The sequence below is a fragment of the Sebastes umbrosus genome, chromosome 10 (genome assembly GCF_015220745.1).
Source record: "Sebastes umbrosus isolate fSebUmb1 chromosome 10, fSebUmb1.pri, whole genome shotgun sequence".
Lineage (NCBI taxonomy): Eukaryota > Metazoa > Chordata > Actinopteri > Perciformes > Sebastidae > Sebastes > Sebastes umbrosus.
The window spans coordinates 18639546-18659449 of record NC_051278.1 but is presented as its reverse complement, the minus strand read 5'-3'; the positions used below and the strand labels follow the sequence as shown (position 1 = coordinate 18659449).

Sequence of the window (19904 nt, the reverse complement as noted above, 5' to 3'; positions counted from 1 at the left end):
TCAGAAATATTTTGTTCATGTTTCTACATTTAGAAATATTTTGGATTAATATGTTTTGTGTTTATTTAGTAACATTTTATGAAAAAAATGTCATATTTTTGTATTTTTTTCTGTATTTATGATGTATATTCAATACTTTTTTTCAATTATTATGGTTTATTGACTTACAAAACCTTTTAGCTAAGCTTGAACAGATTTTAGGGATATGAAGCATCTTAAGATACTCCAAGAAATTACATCACAATAAGCAAAAATCTCAATGCAGGCACTGGCGGCCCATTTCTATTGCAGAGTTCAAAGGGTTAAAGAGTCATACATTCGCTCCTGGTAACTCTGCACCTTTTGCACAAGGACATGAGTGTTCTCGTGAGAGCTTTTTTTGTGGTACAGTAGATCCCTTCTGTTCTGCTCTCTATTATACAGTACATCAGAGTTGTCGGAGCGCATTGTTTTGACTGGTGATGAAAACCCACATCTACAAGTAATGTATTCTACCCAGTTGCCAACGACACCACACAAGGCGCTGTGAAGTCGTTGTCATGGCAAAAGTCATTTTCCATACCCTGCGCCATGGGTTTTATGGTGTGTCCACTGACTTACAAAAATAGAGCCTCCAGTATTTTAGAAAAGCAAATGTAAGACATCTGGGTTAAGGAGGTCAAATTAAGATGGAAATTATTTAAATGAAAATGTCACAAATTATTATTTCTAATTGAATTAGGCACAGTTTTTGCTCAAAGGTGGCAATGCTAGATGTAGTCGAGGATTTAGGAATGTTATACTTGTCTGTTTACAACACTAAAATGCCCTTTTTAGTTTAGCTTTTGTCCTGAGTTGACATCTGCAGTAATTTTAGTGTTTTCGGATTGCTTTTTGAAAAGGGTTTCACAGTGTGAACGTTGTTGTATATTGGATTAGAAAGCATTGTTAATGGGGAATGTGGTTATAGTACCTCTCCAAAAAATCAATTTACTCTTGTAATTGTTAATTGGTACATTTTCAGTGTGTGACTTTTGTCTTTCTCAACTAAGTCATTAAAAAAGAGCCATACTTTTAAAAAAACAAATTGCCTTTTATAATCACATTTATAATTATTTTTTAAATGTTTTCCTTGTAATTTTCACGATTGAAGCAATTATAACTATTCATGAACATTTTAAAAACAGATGCCTGCCAGAAAAAAACAAACCTTCATGTCAGGTGTCATTTTTTGTAGCTGTAACCAAATGCTTTGACATGCGAGTTGATTAATTGCCTGTCACCTTTGACTGGCAGCCTCCTGTGTGTTAGAATAATTAAGTGCAGTGAACAACAGCAGCTCTGAAAACATGAGTTAAGAGCAGAGAGAGAGTCGGCAGTTAAAGCACAGCCTCTGGTTGTGCGACCCGTGGGTACAAATGAAGAAAATGCAGCTGGACAATGAAAACTGGAAAGCGAAGTATAGTGGATACATCTAGATCCCTGTGGCCACCCTCAACCCCCCGCTCCCCCCAGCCAATCTCTATTTCTGTATCTGTTCATTGTTCCATTGCAGTATAGCGAGGTCCTTTCAACAATTTAAACCTCGCTCCCGAGCTTTGCTCCTGGAAAAAGCCATTCTCTATCTTCAGTGGTGTGCGAGCGGCCCTTTGGGAGACTAAAAAGGCTATGGATTGTTGACTTGTCTTAATCCTTTCTCAGCACAAACAACTGCCTTCCTTATAATGGGAAAGGCAGTTAGAACAGAACCAGCAGGCATGAGAAAAGGTTTCGTCACAGGTACAACATACTACTGAAACTTTTAATATGACCGCTTAAATCATACATATGAGGGGCCAGCGAGATAAAAGACAGGATAACTGTATTGTGCGAGTATTTCATCTATTTAAATATTATATTATATATATATACACAGATATATATATAAAAATAATACTATTTACTATTCCATTTCCATACATCATTGGAATATTTCTATAGTGCAGAGCCAAAACATTTAATGTGTGAAGATGGAGAGGAAATCGAGCAATTTTGCCAGCTAGTCTATAACTAAAAACTAACCCATAAAACTAAATCCTGTATACTGCACACATTCTGCTTTGCTTCCCTCCTCGTTTCGCTCTTTTTTTTTTTCTTTTTTAAGTGATAAATCCTCACTTCAGTCTCTATCAGAAGGCTGGAGCTGAGCTATTCTCTTTGCAGTCAGCAGAAAGCAGAGTGGACAGAGGTGCTAAATCAACCAGGAGTGCAGACGGCCTGCCTACTTTGTGTTGGCCTAATAAGTCTGGGCATATTGGCACATATACAGCACAGTCGATATAAACTTTTACAGTTCATTGCCCAGAGACTTAATCTTTCGCCACCGGCCGATAGAGTATTCAGTTATTATGTGCTATTTGGGATTGAGATATTATATACACCTATACAGCATGTTTACTTTAATGCATTTCAATGATGGCTAAGATGGCAAATATTTTTCAAATCTTAACAGATGTTGAAAATGTGAGACCCCCCCACCACATAACAACATGTTATGTTCAATTTTACAGTTTTGTTCCTATAGTGTGTGGTGAGCAACAATTTGGCCATTATTCCATTATTCTTACATTCATGAACAACGAGAGTTTCGACTCTCAAAACCGGAGAAATCTCTCAAAATCCCTTGAGTTCAAACGTGACTTTAGTCTAAAACGAACGTGGCGCACGACGGGCAGGAAGCAATTTTAGTTTTTGCACTAATTTGCAGTGAAAATTCACGAAGAAAAAATAAAATAAAAATGGATGAAGTCATGGAGACATGTAAAATAAACACCCGTGTTGTTGCCACAAATCAACAAGTTGGTCCTCCATTTCTGAGGTCCATCTTACTACTACTTTATGCTTCACGTTTTGCATTAGCGGCGGCCGTTATGACGGCGGTGGTTGTCCCTCCTTCTTCAGTCAGATTGGTTCCCAATTGGCTATCGTTCTTTCCCGCGTGACTACGTCATCGGCTGTCCACAGGGTTCCCCACACACAACAGGATGTCCGATTGTTAATATTGTTTAATATTTGGGATTTGAAATCAGTGCAACCAGAATGGACTTCCGAGCAGATCGGGGGATGTAAAAAAACACTCTTAACAGACCTCATACTACAGCAATATCTGGAAAGATAATCTTTAGAACCGTCAAAAAAATTGTTCGGAGGCGAATCAGGCCCAAAACTGGCTTGTTTCTTGTGTAGTGTGTGTCCGGCATAGTGAGTTATTGATGATAATAAATGTAAATGATAAGTGGTAGTAAGGAAAACATGAATGAAAAACAAAGCTACAAAAAGGAAGAACTTTAAATCCTCAGGCGGTTACCCTTTGTCTTTAAGCTAGACTAGGCATATATTCTAATTAGCCTATTTCCACAGTATTGTTTTAACAATATCCAGTGACCTATGAGCCTTAAGCTCTTTCTAATGAAGACAATCCCAAAGCAGCATTTCTGCATAGGACAGCTGACAGTGTCCAACCTGCCTTCATAAGCTGCTAAGGATTAATCCCCTCTCTCCCCCCTCTCTCTTTCCCTGCTTTGCTAATTTGATGTAATTAAATTAAGTGGAGACTAAAAGTGGGGCATTGCTGCTTGCCCCCATGATTGGTCATCCTTATTAGAGGGTATAAGATGCCGGCTCCAAAATTATCAGAGCAACAAAACCTAATAAAAACGAGGAGAGAGAGAGCGAAAACATTGGAGCACTTAAGTCAGACCTCAAGGCTGGTACAGTACAAAATGACCACATCAAAGAGGACGGAGGGGGAGAACGAGAGGAAGAGAGGGAGAGATACAGATTTGCGATAGAAAAATGGCTGATAAGAAAGTAGTTTCATGTTTTTATATTGGCAGGCAGCAATAGCAGAAACACATTTGACACTTTAACAACCATTACTGTATATTTTAAAGGATAGGTAGCAATTTTTTTAGTAATTTTTAAAGAGTAACTTAACACCCCCTGAAAATCTTGTCTTTGCTGACCTCCAGTGGTTGAATTTCTCACCTTGCTTCAGTGATGTACAGGTGGACTCCAGGACTCCATGACATCACTGTTGGGTGTGGTTATGGGTGCGACTTAGCACACTTCTGGCCACGCCCGACCACGCCCATCACATGATGCTGGGTGTGGTCAGAGGTCAAACACGCTCAACACTTTTAACCAGAGAGGACAGCAAAACACTGCATATCAGCCTGGTGTTAAGTTACTCTTTAAAACAATACTTACATATGTCATTTGAGTGTTATATATTGAATATCTATATGAGGGTTCAGGAGCCAAATCAAGTGGGTATCTCATGTATGTAGGTTTATTGCCAATGTTGCACCAAATTCTTAAACCTGATTAGGAATTTCAGCTATGTTTCCACTGTACATATTGTTATCATACTATATCACACACTTTATTTTTGACAGGCACTATGGGCGATATGACGATATATATGTATATATATATCGTAAAAAGTATATAAAAAGGTCTATAGTATATATTTTTCTATATCATTTTTATCACGATTCCCAAAAACCAGCGACTGAATGTATAATTCAATGTAAGATGTATGTTATAGTGATGTGCATGCTGTAGGCTTATAGTAATGCATACTTTGAGCACAGGCTATCTGTTGTCAATAACAGGCAAAACTTGCCTTTTTTCTTCCTCACCTTTAACAGACATACTACAGTACACAGAAATGCATCAACGCAAAGTTTTGTTTGTGTGTGAACAGTATATCTGTTGTACGACATACAGCGGTTAACGATTAAATACAATAGTGGCACATTTTTTCGACTGGTAAGAACAAAAAACTACTCTCTACAGCTATCCTCAGTTAATATAATAATCAGTGAGGTTATGTAGGCTATAGGCTGCACCTTACATGCAGTTGGTTCAGACCAAGATGTGCATGTATAAATTATTTTGAGCCTTGATGTCTCCCACCTCTCCTGTAAAATGCATTTATCAGTTGTTTTTTTATTCATATTACATTGGCTGTCCCCTAGTCTAGGTCTATATTAATTAATTTATTCTCTATAATTTCACTTGAAACCTACATTAATTTTCCACTAAAGTTCTTAATAAAATGAGAAAATACTTTTTTCATTTGACAAGTATTTAATTCACACAGCAGTATACAAAAAATAGGCTTTACCATGTGGTTATTTAATATAGACTATTTATTTATGTAACTACCAGAAAACATGCTTTATTGTGATATTTATTGTTATCAAGATATGAAATTACCTATATTGTGGTAGAAGATTTTGGCCATACCGCCCAGCCCTAAAAGGTGTTACCAAAAAGGATGCCCACATAGTTATTTAGATAGGGCCACACATTTTGATAGCTCTTAACCAAAGATTGTGACCCTATAATACCATTAGATGCAGAGATGTTGATAGCTGTAGTGTACCGGTCTTTCTGTAGAGCATTAACACATCACCAGATAATATTTTGTCATAAAGTTGATCCTCTAGTAGTGTCTGAAGGGTAACAGATTTTATCACATTGAAACCACCGCTATGAAAATGTGGGACCCTACCAAAAACATTTTTGGCCACATCCATCACAATATAGTATGTGATAAGGTATGACAAAGAACATCTGAAGTGGCAGCAATATAGACAGCAGCTGCAATGTATTCCTATTGGGGCAAGCTGGCACCATCATATAGGTCCACTAAAAGTGCTGTTTTTTACCATGACAGGCTCTGGTTGTTATTATAAGTGTCTGGCATTATGGAAAGAGTCTAGCTCAAAGAGAAGTCTCCTTCTGAATTCTGGCGAGGTGACGTATCGCTGGAAGACAATGATGGAATAGTGGAATACATCCATGGTGGAAACATGAGTGTTTGTTGTGTACAGAAAGCGTAGCTTAGTATTAACTAATGTCATGGATGAATATTAAGATGATTTCCATAATGTGGATGAGCTCTTTGAATTCGATGGCCGCCTGCATTTATTTGAGCCAGAGTATATGGATATTCAAAATCCACAACGAGGCTTCTCCGAGCGAGACAATTCCTAATGAGGTCACAGAATCTGATGGGTGACAGAATTTGGTGTAACATCTGCAACAAACGTTAATGCCACTAACAGGAAGTATCTCTTTGCCAGTATTTCGTATTATATTATATTATATATAGCATCCTTTAAGCAGCCCTAAACTGATGCAATCTGCAGTTCGTCAGAGATTGCGAATGAAGAAATCTGCCGCCGCATCACACTGTTGCAGTACTTTGCCATATTTTATCCTCACACTGCTCTGAAGAGATAAGCCTTCACCTCATCATGGCAGGGCCCCCGGGTAGCCATACCAACCACCCCTTGCTCTTCATGGCAGGAGACCATCAATTCATGGTTGAGGTAAAGTTCTGCCCCCTGGGCGGGTAACATAATGCCATGAATGCTCAGTCGACCAGTGTCACTCACACCCTTCTGCCCCCCCTTCTCCACCGTGCTCACTTCCCCTAAGCCCTAAGTGATACATGAGCCCCTGCCTTGTGGAGCAGAATGGCCCATCCAGGCAGAGCTGACAAGACCCAGTGTCTTAATGGAGCAATACACCAAACGGGCCCTTTGTTACTCTGACCAGCTGCATATCTGCCTCCCCAGCCAACAGCCTTGGCTCTGATAGAGGTGTCTCACAGTATCGACAGCTTCTAATTTACTCTCTCATCATCACTTGCCTCATTTGCTCCTCAGACTCAATGCTCCCTTTCTCTCAATTCAGGTCAGCCATTTTGTTTGCCAGCAAATTTGTTGATTAGATTTTTTTCGGCATCCAGTGTTTAATTTGCGTGCCAGCGAACACACATATCAAAGTTAGACTTAAATAAAAAGCAAAGCATCAGTCGATTCTCGGCTTTTTCATTCGCGGCTAAAAGCCTCTCCGACTGATTGCGTGCCATCAGACATCAGTGCATTATTTAGTTGCAGTGTGTCTGTCAGCCCTAGCATGTACCGAACATCACAGCCTCCCAAATGGTCTCTAGAAGCTGTTGTCTTCTCTATTAGGGAGCCAACAGATGTGGAGTATGACTGCAGTTCTAATTACCGAAAAAAGACAAGTGTGGGGGATAATTACACAGTGGAAGTGAGGCAGAAAACAGAGTCCAGGGCCAGAGCTCTGATCTGAGACTATAGAGACAACTCTGGCTGCCCATCACCATATGCAGCCCAACCTGCATCAGCACAAACGCTGCTCTCACAAAGAAGCTGCTGTAGGGATCAGACAGAGTTGCTGTGCCATACTCCTCCATTAGCGCTATTCATAAAAGCAAATGATATAGCAGTCTATACTAGGCTTGCATAATTACAAAATGCTTGTGACGCAGGAGGGCTTTCTTTGAAATGATTTAATGCATCTACGTAGAAGGGAAAAAATATCAGGTAAAGCCCTCTCCACTGTCTCTTTTCTTTAACAAATCACTGTTTAGCTCAAGGCTATGTACATGTGCAGTAGGTAGCTCAAAAGCGGAGCATTAAAAACACTTCAAACACGAGCAGACGCCGTTCAACACACTCAGTTTGGCACATGCAATGCCCTGCGCAATATGTACGGTCTTCATTTTACATGAATGGGCAAATGGGACAAGCCGTTTGTAACATAAGATATTAGAAAAACAATGTGTGTATATAAAAATTAGTTCTATACATTTAATATTATACCAGCCAATCCTCATGTGTCCAATTTTCACGTCGTCCCTACATGACGCCGCTTCGTTTTTCGCTGTTTACTCCTTTTGCGAGCAGCACCCAGGAGATAACAAGCGCGCCTTCGCCTTAATTGCAGGATTAAACATATGCTTTGCCTATTGCTGAGTAGCCTCACTTTGTAAGTAAGCCTCTACTAAATGGTGAGATATTTTTTAATTAGCTGCATATCTTATAGAAATGATACAATTAAATGGAAATGCAGGAAAATCGGCAGGAAATAAACATTGCATGTGCTGATGTAACGGGGCGTATGAGAGGGACTTATTTGTCGTGCAGCACAACTACTACCTTTTCGATTTTATATACAGCTCTGCCTCCCCGTTATCAACAGGCAATGTACTGTCGGAGCACCATGAGAGAGCTGTGCCTGTCCTTTATCTCACACTGATGCCATGTATCTACTGACAAATAAATATAAAAGAGGGAAAAAAAAAAGAAATGTGCGTGGGTATGCATTGTGTTTCTACACTATGTTGCAAAATATATGCTAATATTTGCTTGCACTTAGGTAGGCGTGTTTTTATCAGCCCATGCCAGAAGGCCCGAGGCACTAAGCGATGGAAGGAGCAATGAGGAAGGTGAAATCCCACACAATCCTATTAGAGTGGATTAGGGGGCAGCTTTCTTTCTGTTGCCACTCTGCTGCAGGTGAGCAATTGTAAATTGCAAAAAAAAAGAATGGTTATGACATGGTTGGTTCTTATTGAGGCCTTCTATTGTAACACAGGGCAGCCCATTCATATTTTAAAGCTTTTTTTATTTTCATCATTAATCCAACATACATGCTATTAAAGTTGTTAGGTAATGATTTGTAAGAATAATTAGAACGCTGTCAGTCAAACCACCCACGCAGAAGAGCTCAAGGATGGAGTTGTTTTTCCCCCCCCCTCTCCTAAAACAGAAGTGTGAAATTTAAGTAGAGGCTCATTATCGATCGGGCGATCAATGGCAATCACACGTTTTTGTCTTCTGCGAGCCGGCTGCCACAGAAACCCATCCTCTCCGGCCTCCCCTGTGGTTGGGGTTATCAGGTCGTAAAGGCTGAAAGATTTCACCCTCCATCTTCTGTTTTTTTTCCTCCCATGACCTTTCCCGGAACCAATTAGTCCACCACTAGGGGAGTTATCACTGTACACTCTTGGAACTACTGTACGTCTGGACAATTATATTTTTATACCTTCCAAGCGCATATTTTTCTTTATGACCCATTTTAAACTCTAACTAACCAATTAAATGTTACGCTATATAAATGAAACTTTTCCCCATGTGCAAATTTGCATATCACTTCCACTACCCACATCCTCGTGACAATGAATCTAAGCGATCAAAGAGATGAAAGTTGATCTGGGAGAGTGTTGCTCCTCTTTGTGTGTGCAGTGAGCTTGTGTGCATTTTGTGTGAGTGAGTGTATATATACAGGCTTGACTGGCACAGAGATAGCTGCTGCCTCATTATGATGACAGAGAATGAGGATTCTCCGGGGTGACTGAACTCAATTCAGATTAGATAAAAAAAAAACGGGGGTTTTGCATTCTTGATCTTGATTCAATTTATCTATTTTTCTTCCCTTTCTTGTGCCGTTCCTCTGGGAAATGGAGAGGCATTTATAGAGTCAATCAGAATGGACTGTGGAGAACTATTTAAGCTCTTTCATTAGCATCTTTAACACGTTGACCTGCGCCACACATGCATCACTCTTCCGCGCTTCCCGTCTTCCATACAGGCAATGTTGAATGCAAAAATACAGCAGTGGCTCAAACACTTTAACAGTTAATGTTCTGCTTGCCAATTTGAATGTCATTATACCCTTTTGTTATACAGTGCATTAGTACGTCTGTCATACTCTTGTTTTGGTGTATCCTGCTGTTGAAACAAATGTCTCATATAATCTAATTATTGTTATGCATCCGGTGTAGTCTGTCAGAGTTACAGTGGCATTATCCCATTATAATATGCCATTGTATTTTTCAGGGTTAACAGCTGCGTACGTGTGACATCAAAACTGGAAAATGGTGCAGTTTACTGTATGATAGTTTCCCTCCATGTCTGTGCAAGATGACACGTTCTCTCTATGAACCCGTCTCAATTCGGATACTTCCGTTAGTATACTTCCATGTAGTACACTATGCACACTATTGCGTAGTGCATGAAGTTCGACAAGGTAGTGTTGTCTCAAATCCCAATAATGGCTTCTATCCGACTACAGTGTAGTGGTACTTAGTAAAAAAAAAACATGTATAACTTAAATTTGTATAGTTCAGTGTTCGCCGTTTCAATCGCAACCACTGCAGCTTCCACGCTCGCCACTTTCACAAGATAGAAATAGGTTGTTGGCCCCTCCCCTTCCGCTACGTAGCAAAGATGGTGACCGCTGAGGGTGAAGTAAAACATCCGGGTGCTTATAGCGCACTGCATTTTGCCATACTTGTCAGTGTGAACGCACTTATGCACTCAAAATAGCAAGTGTAAGTACAGAAGCACGCAAATTGAGTCACAGCATATCACACTTCTACATTCACCAGACAACTTATCATTTGAGGTAATTTAAAAAAAAGAAAAATAACTTTAAAAGGGAAAGCCAGAGGTGTAAACAGACAGACGGACGGGATGAATAAAAAAGTGAGAGATGGCAGAGAAGACGACGCTGTTGATGATGATGATTCACCGAGTGCCTTATGGGTAAAGAGCCCCCTGACTCAAACTCATCCAGGACCTCAATGCATTTTGAGTCAAAGGAGAAGGGAGGGGGGGGGTCTTTTTCTCTCTCTCTCTCTCCCTCTCTGTCTCCCAAGTCTCTAATCCGAAACCAGACACATTACTCAGCTGACCCCTCGCTGCCCACCGCACGCACAGTCAGGTCTCATTTCCCTTCATGCCATCCAAAGCCTGGTCACCACCGAAACCACACAGACCACTGCAGGCGCAAAGGGCTGCCCACTCTGTCTGCTTGGATGGATTCTATAGACCAACCAGGAGGGCTGGGAGGGAGGGGGGGTTACGGCAGAGTGGTCAGGAAGAGATGATAGAAAGGAAGAGAAGAAGAAGAAGGAAGTGAGCATCATAAGATGCAAGTAGGTTAAAAACCTAAATAAAGAGAGGGTGTTTGTGTTCTCACACATCAGAGAGAGAGAGAGAGAGAGAGGAGAATGAAATGACTGCAGTCTTCCCCTCTCTCTCATTCGCGGGTCAATAACTGCCTCTGCTCCCTCTAGAGCAGAGGAACATGTACTCAGATCCTTATCAGGGCAGCTATCATCTCCGCTGCCTCACAGAAGCAGAGATACTGTCATCCTCACACTATCGCAGAATGACATCAGCTCAGAGACATGGGAGTAATTATATTATACAAGCCCACAACACACCGGCAGCAAGGCAACATCAGAAAGCATCCACTTTCTCCCTCTTCTCTCTCTCTCTCATTCTTTTCCTTTCTTTCTTCATTTCCTCCCCCTCCGTTTCTCTTCATCCTCTATATTCTTTCATTTCTTCCCTCTGTCCTTCTCTTACCCCCCTGCTCATCTGTTCTCTGCAGCAGGGGTAGCGCACACGAGCACTGTCTGTCTCTAATCCATTCAACCATTAGATCTGAAGGTGGAGAGCTTGAAAATTGATTATAATCACTTAAATTGCTTCGACGACTTTGATCAAACCGCGAGTTTTGAAACACAAAACGCGGTTTGTGCAGCAGTTGACGGAGCAGGTGTTAGGATCACATAATCATCATGGAACCCTCTACTACACATATGGGCTATGACACACATATGAGCACATAGCATAGGCCACAAAAACAAGTGAGAACGTGAAAGGTGCTGTATACTTTGCCCAGACGGTGGGAATTGCAGATCACCATCTCCTGCATTAACCAATAGAAGTTACAAGCAGATAATCTCCAGAAAGTCTACTTTCCCATTAACCACTCATGATTAAGCTCTTAAAACACTTTTCCCATTGATCAGATCATCTCATCTATCCAGTCTCAACGATTAAGAGCAGCAGGTACAGAAAATAACATGATAACCTAGTTATCCAGCAGATCGAGTATCTCTGGGAAAGAAGACTATCACCGCTGGGAGTCTATCCATGATGAATGGTATGTCTGCTCCTCAGAGTTGATACTGTCTGAACCTCATTACTGCTAGCCCTAAACAAACAATGCATCACACTCCAACTCAATTTCATACATCCTGACCATGGTAATTTTCTTCTTCTTTCCACATAAATCAATGACAGGCATACACGTTCAATACAATGGAAACAAAGCATGGTTTCTCTTACAGTATGCTGATATATATGTAGAGAGTAATGTGTGTTTTCCAGGGCTGTCAAAGTTAACGGGATAATAACGCGTTGACGCAAATTCGTTTTTAACGCCACTAATTTATTTAACGCATTAACGCAACTTGCGATTTCTAGGTTGTAGCGGGCTCAGATTTAAAGCTAGAGTGGAGATACTGCCATCATATGAAACTAAAAAAACTTGAGGAATCCATTGGTACCAACCATGTCATACTAGGAGGTGGTTAAATTGTGCTCCAAACTTACGCTAAATTTTGGCGAGGAAAAACTGGCATGGCCATTTTCAAAGGGGTCCCTTGAATTCTGACCTCAAAATATGTGAATGTAAATGGGTTCTATGGGTACCCACGAGTCTCCCCTTTACAGACATGCCCACTTTATGATAATCACATGCCGTTTGGGGCAAGTCATAGTCAAGTCAGCACACTGACACACTGACAGCTGTTGTTGAGTTTGCCATGTTATGATTTGAGCATATTTTGTATGCTAAATGCAGTACCTTGTGTTTGTGCTGTTAATTGATTTCCAATAATAAATAGCCTGTATACAAACATGTGCATAAAGCAAGCATATTTGCCCACTCCCATGTTGATAAGAGTATTAAATACATGACAAATCTCCCTTGAAGGTACATTTTGAACAGATGAAATTAATTAATTTGCAATTAATCGTGATTAACTAAGGATAATCATGTGATTAATCGCGATTAAATATAATAATCGATTGACAGCCCTAATGTTTTCCTATGAAATCACTTACAGGAATTGTGTGTTTTGAGAATATTTGGAAAAATTGATGGATAGTCCACCATTGGGGGCAGCCAGAGTTACTACTAATTTAGCTACATACTGAGTGGAAAAAAGTGCAATTTCATGAAATGGAGCCAATTTGCATATAGAACTAACTGTCAGCACTCTATTGGCTTTGTTTGGTCTAATCACTTGGGACAATGTTAAAATGCAATGTGACAACAACGGTGAAAGGCAGGCACAGTTACATAAGTATTGCAAATAGGATTAGATTTTAACATTGACGATGACACCGGAAGTTACGAGAGAGAGAGAGAGGCAGAGGGGGTCGGGGAAGAGAGGAAGGGAACAATTGAAGATAGCATGAGGCTAGTTTCTGTTGTTTAAAACATAGAAACTACAAATACAAAGCAAAAAAAAGATACTGTTGAAAAATACAGAATCAAACTTGAGGGGCCTCTGGCTCTTGCATTCACAAATTAAGACTGAAAAAAATTGAGCGGTGCATGTTTAATTGCTGCAGAGAAGAGCCACCCCATGTAAGGAACAAGCCCCATGAAAATTAAACCAATCGCAGCACAGCTAAGACAACAGCACTGGGGCTTTTACAACAGCAGGCTTTGTCCTGGAGCCAGGTACCATGTTGAACAGCATGTCTCCCATTTTGCATTTATGCACCCTCCGTGCGCTGATCAACTAAAAATGTAATCATGTTACTCAGAAAGCTCCCAAAGCTCCCCCCAGCTCTCTCTCTCTCTCTCATATTAACAGCACGGTGGACCAGCAGCGACGCTAACTGTGATATTAAGTCGAGGAATGTGCCTGAAAGCACCACATGCCCCCGGGGTCCTGAGGGAGAGCAGGAGGGCGAGCTGAGCGTGGTCCGCTGCAGACAGGTCACAGCAGAGTGGCCTAATTGCCTCTCTTGTTGTCTCGGTAGGTCGGCAAACCTCCCGTCTCCCTCATCATCACTGTGGAGCACCGACTCCCTTGTTTTTTACAGGTCTAACTCTGCCCAGTGATCCGGGGCTCCAGTATAGTTTCCGAGCTGCTCCTGTGTCCAATAAACAACATCCTCAAAATGCCAGTGCTGCTCTGCAGTGGTGTTATCCCTCACAACTTAATGCTTTGTACTGCTAAACTTTAATGATAGAGAATTCACATTCCAGAAGAGATTTGTTGTGCATTATTAAGCGGTGTCTACTCAATGGAAGCCATGGTTCCTCAGCATTACGTCAGTGTTACACCAGTAGTGATTACGTCACTCAAAAATGCTTGGGCAGTAGGATGACTAAAGAAAGTATTTTGTGTTTTCTACGTGTCATACCGCCTCAATCTTAAACATCAGTTTCGCCTACAACTGCAGGCCAAAAATACAAGAAGTACAAGAAAAAAAAAAAAAACTGCAGTATTTCTAAAATGGTTTTGAGGTGAGCATACTGCAGTCTACCATGAATACTTGGGGTGAGGTTACGTAATTTCTCATAGTTGAGATTCTTCCTGTTTTTCTTTTCCTTCCTCGCTTAATGCCTGTGTCATGAACCTTCTTGCCAAACAGGCTAAAGAGGCCTCATCCACACTCCACGCTGGGCAGAGGCCAGGAGCGGCTTCGACGCCCTGTGGAGCCCGAGGCAACACATCTTTGTCTCTTCCAGACACCCAGGGGCGACGTGGAGCGCCACAACGTTCTAATCCTGTCTAATCTGGACACAGTGGAGCATCTGGAGATAGGGATATGGCTAATCTCGGACATGGAGACAGAGGGCACTTTGCTGAGACGGGAAAAATAGGGGGGGGGATGGATCTAAGCCAGACTCGCCGTGTGTCTCGGGAAGGGGGCTCTTAAATATAAGAAACAATATCAAATTATATTTCGACTTGAATCAGAAACATACACCAAAGAGTGAATGAAGATTTGCTAAAAGTCAAACGACAATACTGATCAAGAAGTTACCGAACGCAGAGAACGTATTGATGGTGAGACAAGGAAATACTTACTGTGCCCTGCTCTAAGGGACGCAGGTGATCTGTGGATGGCAATAGGCACAATATGGTGACGCTTGTTTCCGTGGGAGAGGTGAATGTGGTGGAGACTCTCCACGGCACCTGGTTCTGACCCCGCCACAAAGCCCAGGGCCAGGGCGGTGATCCACAAGGCCAGGTGAGCGAGCGAAGCTGAATTCCAGTTCAGGGGCTCTGCTACGGGCCTCAGGGGAGATAACCGTGTCCTCCAGCCTCCGAACATCTTCCCTGAGTGGCCAGATGAGGAATTCAGATCGAGGTTCGAACTTCAGTAAGCCTTACAGCCCCATGCTTCTCACCTTTGCCAAATCTCACTATGCCCAGAGACCCCTCGCACAGATCCACAGAGAAAGAAGGAGAAAAAAAAAAGCAAAAGGGACACCACACAAAATGTCGGTTGTGGGATAAAAAAAAAAAAAAAGCCTCTTGCTGTTCTCCAATGAGTTAGGAAATCCGTAGCAGCACCCAGGGACATAAAGAGGTATCATAAATCATCATACAGAAACAATCAAAAACATTCACTCAAGAAAAATTAGGGCAACCTCAAACAGCAATGGAGAAATCCCAGCTTGCTCCAATTCCCTGAGTTCCCTTATTCTCTCTGTTTCTCTCTTTTCTACTTCACAAAATTAGAAAACATCTTCCCACAAAAAAAAAAAACTGTGAATATTCCAAGAAATGCAATTGCCAAGAAAAAAGAAAGAAAGAAAGCCAACTTCAGAAGAGACTGATAGCACCTGTGCAAAGTGAATTTGTCTTCAGAAAATCAACACAGGCATTCTGAGTTTCCCTCCTTTTCCTCCTCCAGTGGTCTCAAAGGATGCCCCAGAGGAATTGGGACCATAGTTAAATCCGCGTCTCATTTGCATGTGTCGGACAGCTGCAGCAGGCGCGCGGGAGACGGCGTGATTGCACCTGTGAGTTGTGCCAAGTAGCGCACCCGTTTCCCCATCTAGAGATCTCCGCTCTCAATGACACCGAGCGATATACAGCAACGACAGCACCTGAGAGAGCAGCCCTGGGCAGGAACGCACACACTCGGCACACGGCACACGGCACACAGCAATCGGCAGCACCGTTCCAGAAGATGTGCGCAAGAGGAAGAGAGGGGAGAGAGGAGGAGGAGAGGAGAGGGAGGAGGAGGAGGAGGAGGACGGAGGGAGATGGGGGGGGGGGGGGGGCCTCAACAGCCAGCCAGGAAACGGGAGGGAGAGTGGCTATGCAAATGGGCAGCATTCACATAGCGAATCACTGGAGCCTGAGTGCATTACAGAGGAAGAGCCTATTTAGGCAGAATAGCAGGAATTGAAGCTATGTCCCCCCAGCCCTGATTCCTTTCACAACGTCCCCCTGCTTAGTCTTTTTCAATCCACTCTCCTGTGTGGACATTCATGAGCAGGAAAAGAGGAAGACAGAAAGCAAATGCAGGACAGGCTAGATTAATTTCTACTTTTATCCTGTCCTCTCTCTCCAGATTCCTCCTCCTGCTTCTCTTTTCCTTCTCCTATCTTTTCTTTCCCTCTCTGTGAATTTGGGTAAAGTTCTGTGATAATAGTCCTGCGGATATATAAAAAGATGAAGCCAAGAAGAAGTCCAACCCAATCCTTGCCTCTCCATCGCCCAGAAAAAAGTGTTTTTCTATATAGGTTCTTAACCGAAACTCTGCAGTCAGTCGCTAGACAGATTTTCTAGAAGAGTGATGATGCTGCAGCTCACATAGGCAACTCTCCTCTCTCACACAAACATATGAACACACACAAGCATGCACGCGCACTCACACACACACACACATACGTAAACAAAGCACGCACACAGTGCACCGTCCACAGAGAGGGTGTGCTGAATCTGGGCAAGTCTGCCTCCTCGCCTGCTAATAAAAGACCATTTCTCACAAGAGAGAGGGGGGAATGCTGATCGCAGACTCGGTGTGCAGCAGCGCCCGGGTTACGGGAACGCGGAGAACATGTGGACATAAAAGCCCTGCTGATAAACACAATCCGGTTCAGCTGGGAAGTGCGCTCAGTGTTCAGAGTTCAGGACTGGAGAGCACGAGGCTCAGCTGCAGTGTGTGCGCCTGCTTCTGTTTGCACACGCCGGCCATTCAACATCCTCCCCTTCAAAATGCAGTGTTCTAAGCTGGAGGGGGGGAAAAAAAGAACTGTAAGCACTGCTGAGCTGATCTTTACGGTTTACAGGGAATACACAGGCATTTCACGCCCAAAGAAAGCCAACTTAGCTAGTGTGACACAGAGGATAATGTGTCCTTCTCCATTGAATGTTCACAGGAAGACAAAGAAAGACACCTTTTTGGGAAAGGAAAGACCAATTAAAATGAACATTAATGATGAACATTTCCATTTGATCCACTAGAAATATAGCAGAATTGAGGGCTCGTGTTTTAGCGCGGTTGCTGTAATTTTGAGGTGAAAAAAAGAAACAGAACAGACACTTTATTGTTAAAAGATGAACATAACCGGTGAGATAAATATAATCTGCCATCTGGCTCGAGGACAGATGAGGATACCTCTTATTTCTCTGTTGTGTTGTGTTCCTATATAGTAGCAACATGCGATTGAAGTACAAAACAGATGCTGCACACATTAGGCAACTGTGCTGTTTTCACCTTGTAGAATCGCAATAACTTGGTGCAGCCACCTGGTGCTAAAAAGTCAGCAGTGTGGAACCACCGCTCTGTTCTCATTTGCAATGGTGAAAAGGAATAGCTCCTGCTGAATGTGTTTACACTTTTATAATTATCAGCAGTGCAATCTGCATAATTACACCTAATAAGGCAATCTATCAGGGCTGCTTGCCAAGGACAACAACCTGACTTACTATGTCCTCAACAGAAAACTTTTTTTACAGAAAAACTAAATGAGATCTTAAATTGAAACTGTTTATATTCAGGTAAATAGAAGTGTAAGGTGGGAACATTGTCCTACTTTTTTTTTTTTTTAAGTTTGCACTGGGTGTTTAGCGGAAACGATGTGTTGGTATGCAGCAACTAAATCTAATGACATCAGCAGTGAGGTGATACCTTTATCAGGTTTGTCATTAGTTGCTTGTTCATTTGTGCCCCCAAGTGGCGGAACTGTAAAGTACACAAAAGGTCTGTTGGTTGATCACAAAGCCAGCAGCTTAAGTTTGAAATATACAGGACAACATGAGATCCGTAGCATTCATATGGTTTCATTATAGAACTAATGTTAAAAGCCTCATCACTGTCATATTACTCCAGATATTCAAACTTTAAAAGTAGGGCTGTCAATTGATTAAAATATGTAATCGCGATTAATTGCATCATTGTCCATAGATAATAGCGAAAGGTAGATTTGTTGAGTATTAAATATTCTTATCAACATGGCAGTGGGCAAATTTGCTTTCTTTATACAAATGTATGTATATATGTATTATTGGAAATCTATTAACAACACAAAATAATGACAAATATTGTCTAGAAACCCTCACAGGTACTGCATTTAGCATACAACATATGCTCAAATCATAACATGGCAAACTCAACAGCAGCTGTCAGTGTGTCAGTGTGCTGACTTGACTATGACTTGCCCCAAACTGCATGTGATTATCATAAAGTGGGCATGTCTGTAAAGGGGAGACTCGTGGGTACCCATAGAACCCATTTTTTTTCCGCATATCTTGAGGTCAGAGGTCAAGGGACCCCTTTGAAAATGGCCACGACAGTCTTTCCTCGCCAAAATACAGCGCAAGTTTGGAGCGTTATTTAACCTCCTTCATGACAAGCTAGTATGACATGGTTGGTACCGATGGATTCCTTAGGTTTTCTTAGTTTCATATGATGTGTTATAGGAATTAGTGGCATTAAAATGATTTTGCATTAACGCGTTATTATCACGTTAACTTGGACAGCCCTAGTTAAAGAAGACAATCACATACATCATTCTGATTTTAATCAATTCCTATAAGATCACCTCTATTAGGATGCCACTAAGCCTTCAGCAGGTTGCCCTTTGCTCCGATCATTTTCCATGACAAATTGGCTAACTTAAGTATGAGAAGTAAGCAGCTTAAGGGGAAAACATTCACAACTAAATTCCATCTGCCTGCACAAACGCAAACACCTGGGACCACAAGCTAAACGAATTCCAGCACAGTTACAGATCTCATCTGCTTTCACCAGATGATTGTAGAGAGACGGCCACAAAATGAGAAAATCCTCTCCCACAACTAAACTTTCACCATTAAAGAGTTTTTTTTTTCTGATTTCCTATTGTGTTCTGACTCTTGTTCCTGTTAGGGAGATGTCTTCTTGACAGAAAACCAAAAACAGCTCTTCTTTGTTTCCATTTAAGACCCAAAAGGATTTGTGCAAGTCTCTGATGCATGTGATGCTTTGAGCAACATTGCCCCTTTTGGATCTACATGTCTCTGTTTTTGTTTCTTGTGAAGGTACAAAACCATAAAGTAAAGCCATGGAGAGTTATCTAAAAAAGCAAAAGGGAAAAAAAAGGGAGAAATCTGTTGGAAAGTCTGGCTGACTTCCCCTCCGAACTACGTGATCAGTGAGAGGAGGAGAAATTGGTCTTGGGTGTAATAGTCCCTTGGAGAGCAAAAGAGAATAAAAGGGCATGAGTAGTCTCTAGTAGTTACTCACTTAAGACTGCAACCACAGTGCACCGCGCTGATGAGATGATTTTTGGAGGAGTGGAGGAATAGTACAGGGAGAGCAGCAGATGGGTGGTCTAAGTGTGCCTGACCCGACTGGAGCAAGGCCTTTAAATCAGTTAAAGAGCCATCAGGCGACACTTTATCACATGTGGAGAGATCCTTCAGAGAGGGACGAGCACTTAGGACCACTTTGAACGCAGTGTTTCTCCTCCTCAAGAGCCACTATGCTGTTTACTGTAACCATCACAAGAAAACACATCTAGCGACGTGTTATTTTAAATTAACACAATCAGTGGATCGCTGAAAGGTCCAGGATTATGTCAGTTTACTGTTTTTAAATCAGGTGCAATTTAGTGCCTCAGATGGCTCAGAGCAGATCAAGCATGCAGGCAAAGCCATGCATGGACCGTGTATACCTGTTGGGTGCTGGAGTGACACATCTGTGTCTGGCACAGCAACATGTGTCCCTAGAAAA

General features: G+C 41.8%; 1 protein-coding gene across 10 annotated transcripts in view; it reads right to left on the bottom strand.

Annotated features, from left to right (window-relative positions):
- Positions 1-19904, bottom strand: part of LOC119495851 (neurexin-1a-like) — a 288620-nt gene that overhangs the window by 100025 nt on the left and 168691 nt on the right. For 3 of the 10 annotated variants that reach the window (XM_037782736.1, XM_037782739.1, XM_037782740.1), the window contains exon 1: positions 14759-15855. The exons of 6 other annotated variants lie outside the window; for them this stretch is intronic. In XM_037782736.1, coding sequence (XP_037638664.1) covers positions 14759-15005 — 247 coding nt within the window. In that variant the 5' untranslated portion in view covers positions 15006-15855. Of the gene's footprint in view, positions 1-14758; positions 15857-19904 lie in introns of those variants that run through there. One more of the 10 variants, XM_037782738.1, reaches the window with a different exon arrangement.